This window comes from Perognathus longimembris, chromosome 9 (assembly GCF_023159225.1).
Source record: "Perognathus longimembris pacificus isolate PPM17 chromosome 9, ASM2315922v1, whole genome shotgun sequence".
Classification (NCBI taxonomy): Eukaryota; Metazoa; Chordata; class Mammalia; order Rodentia; family Heteromyidae; genus Perognathus; species Perognathus longimembris.
Window position 1 is genome coordinate 9,442,314 of NC_063169.1, and position 8,907 is coordinate 9,451,220.

General features: G+C 48.9%; 1 protein-coding gene across 1 annotated transcript; it reads left to right on the top strand.

Annotated features, from left to right (window-relative positions):
- Nucleotides 1–8,389: 8,389 nt before the first annotated feature.
- On the top strand, nt 8,390–8,593 carry LOC125357638 (protein BRAWNIN-like). The gene has a single exon (XM_048354589.1). The coding sequence runs from the start codon at nt 8,390–8,392 to the stop codon at nt 8,591–8,593; it is 204 nt and encodes a 67-aa protein (XP_048210546.1).
- Nucleotides 8,594–8,907: the final 314 nt, after the last annotated feature.

Sequence of the window (8,907 nt, forward strand, 5' to 3'; positions counted from 1 at the left end):
CCCAGAAGGCACGAGGGAGCCAGTATGGCCCCATGAGCAAACCTGTGTCAACCCTCTCAGCTTCCCAGGGGAGGTCAGCCTTTACCGCAGATGAGATGAACAGCACTGAAACCAAAGACCTACAAGGAATTGACCTAGCGAAACCAGAGGAAGATCGAGAGAGAGAAAGAGATGCCAATTCATCCTGACAAGCAAACCTAGGTGCCAGGTATCTGGCTGCATGTTGAGACAGGGGTCTAAGTCCTGTTTACACAGACATTAGCTCCAGATACTCTGTGGCCTTTGTAGGCTTGGTTAGGGAGAAGAATTGGTCAAACAGCACCTATGTGTAAGCCAAGATACCTAGGCTTAAGGAGACACCCAGCCTATCCCTGCCTAGGGAGCCAGGAATATTTCCCCACCCTCTTCTCCTCCCTGAGTAACTTCATGCCACAAGATGCTTGGCTCCGGGTTCCCCAAGGTCCATCTTCAAGAATTGAACCAGCCACCAAAAACACCAGGCCTGTCATGAAACCTTCAAACCCACTTCAGTCACAGTCACCTGCCTTGGCCTTTAGTTTAGAGGTAGTTTACATTTTTTAAATTTAGAAATAGTTTACATTTGCTTAGAAACTAGATGAAAATTGTTTTTAACAGGTCAATAAGATATAGCACCCAGAAGATCTATTTATTCAGAAGACAGAACCATGAGGACATTCTGACATTTGGGATGAGTAGCTCCACTAAGAGAGAACTTTACTAAGGTGCTGTTGGGCTACATCTGTAATCTTAGTTACCCAAGAAAGGGAGATTTGATGACTGTGGTTGAAAGCCAGCCCATGTAGGAAAGTCCACGAGACACTTATGTTTGCTTAATTACCAAGAAGCCAGAAAGTGGCGGTGGGGCTTAAGTGGTAGAGTCCCAGCCTGGAGCCAAAAGGTATGGGGCAGCTCCCCTTCCCTGATGTCCATCTCTAGAGCTACCTCAAGGATAAGCAAAGCGACACATTTATGACAACACAACCACCATCACCACCACAAATACAACCAATATTAACTTAGGAGTAGACCATACAGAAATCCACTGTCCTGGCCTGGGCCTGCTCGCACTCTTCTAGCTGCCTCATGCAGCCTTGCCTCACGTGCTAGAGCGCTGGCCTCCAGTATGAAGCTCTGAGGCTGTGTCTGAGCCCTGAGATCAATCAGATAATGCATTTGCAACACACGTGTTCTAAAGTGAAACACTTCCTTCTTTAGAAATGCTGAAGTTCCTCTAGGGTTACAAAGATAAATGTCAAAAAAAGTTACACTGTTCAAAAGTTTTGCTGTATTTTCCTCGATAATCTGAATGAAGCTGTGTTTCTGGCTACAAAGAAGGCTGAGATCTGAGTCCAGGTTTGATGCCAGTCGACATAAAGTTGTGAGACTCTCATCTCCAATTAGCAAGCCGAATGCTGGAACTGGAGCTGTGGCTTGAATGAGAGCACAAGAAACCGAGTTGAAGACTGGGATGGGGCCATACATCAAAAATAAAAATCACCCTCTTGGGTTATTTTGTAAGTCTCCACTTAATCTTCAACCAGTAGAGGGAGCCCAGGAACTTATGAAATGGTCTGAACTTTTAGCCAGGAGGCGCTGGTGAGAGGAGGCAGCCAGAGCAGAGCAGATGGCATAAGGCTGTTAGCTTGTGTTCATTCACTGTAGTCACAGGCAAACACACCACTCCAATGACACCGATTTCCTAAGGCACCCAGGCTGGAACAGGGAGTTGCCCGACTCTAACTTGGGAATGCAAGCCACAGCTCTGCCGGTGTGCCCAGACTCCTGGGTGAGCTGATGATCTCCTAGTTCTCTGGAGCCTTTTGAAGTGACCATTTGTCACGTATTGGGGCTGGAACTCAGGGCTGTGCATTCAGATTTTGTGCTCAAGGCCGGCCCTCTACCACTTGAGGGACACTTCCACTGTGGCTGGTTCACTGGAGAGAAGAGTCTCAGACGTTCCAGCCTGAGCTGGCTTCATGTGGAGATGTAAGCTAGGATTCCAGGTGTCAGCCCCCAGCAACCGGGTTGTCTATTATATTTATACAAGTTGGTATAAACAGTTGCTGTATCCCATTGACTGGGAGAGTTGAACATAGCAGTTAAAGGTAGGCAAAGTTATGCAAGATAATGAGAGCACATCATACTAGGAACAATCACTTTATAAAGGAGAATTAAACACCCTCAGTACTTACTTGAGCAAATATAATAAGAAGTATATATAATGGGAAATAGAGTACTTGAACAAACAAGAATGTAAATGAAAGCAATGTTGAATTTTTTTTTCTGCAAACAGAGCCAATCCATTCTTCACAAGTTTTTAAGGAAGACTAAAACCCTGATCACATATAAGCTTTCAAGTAAATCTCAGTGAATTTCACATGAGGGCAATTCTATCTTCCATCTCTGACTAGAGAGAGAAAATAGGAAGTTAACAATACAAAATAAGAACAAAAAATGGCAAATGGGTCAGAAATATCAAGTCATCTGAATCCACTCAAAGATGTAATTCACACTAGATTTGGAAATCATCGTATAAGAATTCATATATAGGGACATAAACATGAACACAGTGACTGAAGTGTGGTATACACAGAGGAGGTTTCTAATGGATTAACTTCTTAGAAGAAGTAACCTATAGTATAGCAAAGTGAATACAAGGATGCAGATACACGTGCTGTTAGGAAGGAGAGAGGAAGAGATTAATGGAGAGAAAATACACTGCAGTCACTCAATAGAGTGAGCGCTGTCAATGGAGATATATATACATATATATGTACATACATAGTTATATAGATATGCATTTATGTATGTGAAAATGGAGACAGATCTGGAACAAGAACGCTGTGGAGTTTCAGGGGCCCAATTCTCTTTTCTTGTGACAGTCAAACCCCCATTATGATGAGATGCCTTCCAGTGACTGACACATGAAAGGAGACATTACTGCAGATGATCACCTGTGAGCACTCTATATCTCTATATCTCTCTATATATTCATTTTACATATGTGTGTGTACATATATAATATACAGAAGCATAGGGGGACTGTGTGGGGTCCACTGGAGGAAGAGGCTTAGGAAGAGGACCCCAGGAAGTGACCTCATCCTTGACAGAAGACCAAAGAGAACTTGGAACCCAGGTCTCCAGGCAGCCACATTCCAGACACAAATTGCAAAGGTGCCTGGAGGTAGCCAGAAAAGAGCCATGTTTTCCTGTTGTTGGCGAGTTTCCACTGGCTCTGAGTCCAGGAGACCCTGCAGGGAGCGCCTGGTGGACACCTGCAGACACTGGACCAACCCACGCCCCAGACCCCACGCCCAAGCTGGACCCAGAAGAACCTTCTGGCACTTCCTCTGGAGAGGCCGGCAGGTGGCATCTGGCAGCCCAGAGCAGGATGGCAGGGATGGGGACACTGCGGTGACTCCTGCAAGCCAACCCCAGGTGCCAAGTGCTGGGTGCGCTCGGTGCACAGTGCCCACGAAACTGAAGATCAAAGAGCCAGAACAATCGGGTCGGCTCCTAGACGAGGACTTGTCCTCTGAAACTGTGACAGGCTCTGCTGAACTTGAATCGAGACAGGAGGACCCAGGACTCAGCTGTACAGACAGGAAGCTGTCCTTGTCCTCTGCAACCAACACAGGCTCTGCTGCAACGGAGTCACATGAAGAAGACCCAGGATTCAGCAAAGATGACTGTGAGCTGTCCTCGTCCTCTGCAGCCGAGACAGGCTCTCCCGTACCTGAATCTGATGATGAACACACAGAACACAGCAGTGCTGATTGCGAGCTGTCCTCGTCCTCTGCAAATGAGACAGGCTCTCCCATACCTGACGCACGTGAACAACACCCAGGAATCAGCAATGATGATCGCGAGCTGTCCTCATCGTCGGCAACTGAGACAGGCTCTCCCATACCTGAATCCGATGACGAACACCCTGGACACAGCAGTGGTGACTGCGAGCTGAATTCGTCCTCTGCAACCGGGACAGGATCGTCCATACCTGACTCAAATGAGGAAGAGCCAGAAATCAGCAATGATGATTGCGTGCTGTCCTCGTCCTCTGCAACTGTACCTGACTCAGGACATGATGAACTTGGACTCAGGTTTTCTGACTGGGAGCTGTCTCTGTCCTCTGCAACCGGGACAGGCTCTCCAGACCTTCAGTCTGAGAACGAAGAAGCTCGAATCGGCTTTGCCGACTGTGAGCTGTCCAGCAGTTCTACACTGGACTGCTTCCCATCAGAGGAGGAAGGGGAGGAACAAGCACAAGACACAGTGCTGTGGCATCAGGAGCTGTCTCTGAGCAATGCTTGTGCCGAAAACCCCCTTCCTCCAGTGGCAGATGTGTGAAGAGCAAGGCCATTCAGCTCCACGTTGCCCCTGACACTTAGGACAAATGGACTCCAACCTGTGCCTGTCCTCGCCGCGCCAGAGATCCCACAGGCTCTGCAGATCTTTTCTGATATGGACCCACCTTTAGGTGGAGAGGGCAACTTAGCTGCAGCACATGCACCCCAGTGTGCTTCCACTAACACTGCGGGCACAATTTGGGTTGTGGACTCAGGAAGTCCAGAGCTCCACTGAGCGCCGGCTCAAACACTTAGAGAAATCCTTTCCCTCCCTTGAAAGACATCTGCTTTTGTCTTTTTTTCACCCTCGTGTTATGCACCTTTAAATATATTTTAATAAATAGTTATTGTTATTCCTTTCAGGTGCATCATTCAAGGCACTAACTCAGTGCCCGATTTGAGAACCATGAGCTCCACCAGCTGACTCCGCAGAGCCCGTGGTCCTGAGGGGAGGAGGCTCACAGCGCCCTAGAGGAAGTGGGGGGAAGGCCCTGGTGTGCAGGGAGCAGGTTAAGGTCAGCGCAGTGGCCAAGTGTACAGCCTTGTGTGGGCACAGCTGTGTCTGAGGCAGGGCCAAGAATATTTGAGGGACATGGGCTCTGTGGGTAGTAACACATTTACAGTACACAGCTCTTACCAGCTCTGCATCTGCGCGATGGAACCTCATCCTAACCCAGGGTTGGGAGAGGGCAAAAAACAAAACAAAACAAAATGCAGTGCTGCGTGGATCTCTTGTCTGCCATGAGCCAAGGCTGTGTGCAGGCAAAGGGGAAGGGGCATTGAGGACTGAGGGGGTGGTGCCAGCTGTTCCCTGGGACATTGGGTTTCTGGCGGCTGAGCTGAGAGACTTCAGAGGTGGCCATCACTTTGGGCTGTGTGAACTCAGCCGCCCGGTGACCATGGGGAGGCAGCCGGGAGTCATGAGGGGCACAGTGGAGGGCTGTCCAGAGCAGAGGCTGTTCAGTGTGCAGGGAGACCATTTCTAAGGCCCAGGGGCCAGCTGTGGGGTTCCTGGGGCTGAGGTAGCAGCGGCTGAGTCTCAGGTCAATCACAGGTGCTGCACTGCAGTGTTAGGAGCACAGCGCTCTTTCTCCTCCCTGGCCACCCTGTCAGCCAGGCCCACAGCCAGCCCCACTCCTGTTTCCCAGCGTGAGGAGGCCCTGCTGGCCCCAGTGCAGCCGGGAGGGAGGAGGGGGCGCTAGCAGTGTGGACCAGATGCTGGGCCTGACTCTGACCTGAACATGTGTCCTTTAGGGCACTGCCTTTGGGTTTAGGCTGAGAGGTGGGTGGAAGCAGGCACATTTATTTAGCATCCTGCTCCAATCAGTTGACTTCCTAGACACCTGTAGTATCACTACCTATGCCTGACTTCCAAATCCTGACTCTATTTTTATAGACTGTGTATTTTATCCACGTGGATCAGGCTCAATTCAAAGGACAGCAGAGATGTGGAACAGCAGAAGCAGCAGGGGAGTGAAAGGAGGGCCGGCTGGACTGCCTCTCCCCTCCACTGCCTCATAAACTAGAACTAGATGTGCTCGTGGAACCAGACAGATGTTACCTTCATCCATCTGCTTCCTGCAGCATTGGTTGTCATCAGCTTGGTGCAGATGTGCCCCAGCCAACAGTCAGCCTTTGCAGGGTTTTACTGTTTTTACTTACACCAGTAGATAAAGCATATACATGTTCCTGCAACCAATCAGACATTTGCGAATTTCATTGCATCACAGTGAAACATAAAGGGACATATAGCTAGTTATCATTTCGTCAAATTGTTGGGAACCATGAATTGTTGGGATGTATTGAAGTCACGACAGAATGGGATACAAATTCTAGAATCTCCACAAGGCAAATGTCACTTCTGCAGAAGTGTGTGCAGTTGACCAGAGTCGGGTAAGCGAGACCTGGCACAGGCAGGTTTTATCCCTCACATTGCTGCCCCTCCTTCTGCTTTCATCAGATCTTAGGTTCACAGTCTTTTGACACTGGCTAGTCCCAAATGGGATCTCTATCCAGTGTGGCCTGCTTACCATTTTCAGAAGGGCCAAGACTAACTTCATCTACTTGTCCTCATTCTGCCCACAGATGCTGAAATCATGATGTCTTGTGAGCCAGGCCCTGTGTGGAGTCAGACCAGAGCTCTGGGTATGTCTCCTGAGGGCTTCGTGGCTCCCATCTGATCATTTTGTTTCCAGGCCTTCACTGGCACTCTCAGATTTCAAGAATCATTTGCTTCAAAGAGTTGCTTCAAAGGGAAAATACCTCTTTTTTTTTTTTTTTTGGCCAGTCCTGGGGCTTGGACTCAGGGCCTGAGCACTGTCCCTGGCTTCTTTTTGCTCAAGGCTAGCACTCTGCCACTTGAGCCACAGCGCCACTCCTGGCTGTTTACTGTATATGTGGTGCTGGGGAATTGAACCCAGGGCCTCATGTATAGGAGGCAAGCACTCTGGCCACTAGGCCATATCCCCAGCCCGGAAAATAGCTCTTCCATTCCTCATTTGCCTTCAGTCCCATTGTCCACTTTGCTCGTCAACTCATAAGTAGTCCTAGAGAGAAACTCAGAGAAGTTGTGAGATTTTTAAGTGCTGGGCAGGGGCCAGCTGGGAAAAGGGCCTAGAGATGAACTGACAGCTGACACAGGTTTGAGAAGTGACACAGGGTCAGCCAAAAGGCAAAGAAGCTGCAGGGGAGACCGGAGTCAAAGAACAGCTACTGTCCCCCTATTCGAGTCACCTGCGTGGGCACTCTGGCTTGGCACAGAAGGACTTGAGGGCATGAATGGGTTCTCCTGGGTTGTGCAGCCTAAAATCATTAGGCACTGTGTCTCCATTATCTCCTAAGCATGTGCATTGTTTCAATACCCTGTCCAAAGCCAGATGCCTGGGGTTTCAAACTATAATCCTGGCAACTCAGAAGGCTGAGGTCTGAGGATTCGGGTTTCATGAGCCCAAGCAGACAAACCTGGGAAACTCTAATCTCCAAAGGCCTACAAAAGGCAAGACTCAAATGAGGCTCCCATGGTAGGAACCCAATCATGAGCAAATCAGCCGTGAAAATTCAAGCACAAGTACCAAACAATCCAACACACAAACTAAGCCCCTCTGTGACCTGTAGGCAGGACTCATGCTTAGAACAAAACCATGTTTCTGACCTACAAGCCACTGGTGTAATAGTGAGGTTTGTCCATGCCTATCATATGCATGGATGCTTGGACTCATGAGGCAAGAGCCACAGGATGGAGGCCCCAGACACCGCCAAAGTCCAGACATCCTTAGACTGGTTGTTGGAGGCTCAGTGTCCTGGAGTCAACCTCACATTAGATATCAGCATTATTGTCAGCGTGAGGAGCTGCTTCTTAGGGTTCAGGATGGAATCTGTGTCCTCAGCATGCAAATCGCACGACCAATATCAACAGTCAACTTGAAAATCAGAAAGACTTGTTTTGGTTGACAACTCTGGAGGTTTCAGTTCAGGTCTGATTTTCCTGTGTATATAGCTCTATGGTTTACAGCCACGGAGAACATCATGCTGGGATAATGAAGAGCAGGTAGGTCATCAAAACAACAACACAATCCTCCTCCCTGGCTGGGAATGTGGCTTAGCGGTAGAGTGCTTGCCCAACATGCATGAAGCCCTGGTTTCAATTCCTCAGCACCACATAAATATAAAGGGGAGGAAATGGTAGAGTACTAGCCTTGAGGAAAGGAACCCCCAGTGCTGAGGTCCTCATTGCAAGCCCCAGGACTGTCCAAAAAAAATCCAAAAAACAAGGGGGCCGGGGTGGCGGGGAGGGGGGCTGCGGTTCTGTACGCAGAGCGCCCTTCCCTGGCCGATCAAGACCCTACGGTTTCATTTGTCCCCTGCCAACCATCCGTCCCCTCAGTGACCTTGTGTCATGGCCGAGAAGACAGGACTCCGTGCGTGGGGGTAGGAGAGCACCCCGAGCCCCTATAGCTGTGGGGCGGATCGTGGGCCTAGAACCTTCTAACACTGCCCCTTTTCCCTCCTGCCAGACTTCCACCATGCCTGCGGGCATGTCCTGGCCTAGTTATCTGAAAATGGCAGCGGCCAGCCTCCTGGCCATGTGTGCCAGTGCCCAAGTGGTGCACAGTTACTACCGGCCCCACCTGACAAGACCTGAAAGTCCACCAAAGCCTGGAGAACTCAAAACAGAGCTCTTGGGACTAAAAGAGAGACAACACAAACCTCAGGTCGCAGAGCAATAAAAACTGTGGAACTCAATGTTGCCAAAAATTTGTGAATGGAAGTCTTAAATATGTACTAAACATGACTTATTGTGTCAAACTACTTGTGGCTAAGCACCTAATGCTATGCTAATAGTGAGTTGGTGCTTTGTCTATATTCACTGATTAGGTGAATTTTCATTATGTTTTGACCAAAACGCCAAACTGCCTATGCTCAGTCTTTTGCATGTGGACTGGAAGATGGCTGGTCTTGTATATCATGTAAGAGACAGCATTTGCCATGTGTCCCTCCATTTTAGTTCTGGATTTTCTCTGAATTAGCTTGAGTATAATGG

Excerpts from the sequence above, each read along its gene's own strand:
- LOC125357638 (XM_048354589.1), top strand. The coding sequence starts at position 8,390 with ATGCCTGCGGGCATGTCCTGGCCTAGTTATCTGAAAATGGCAGCGGCC.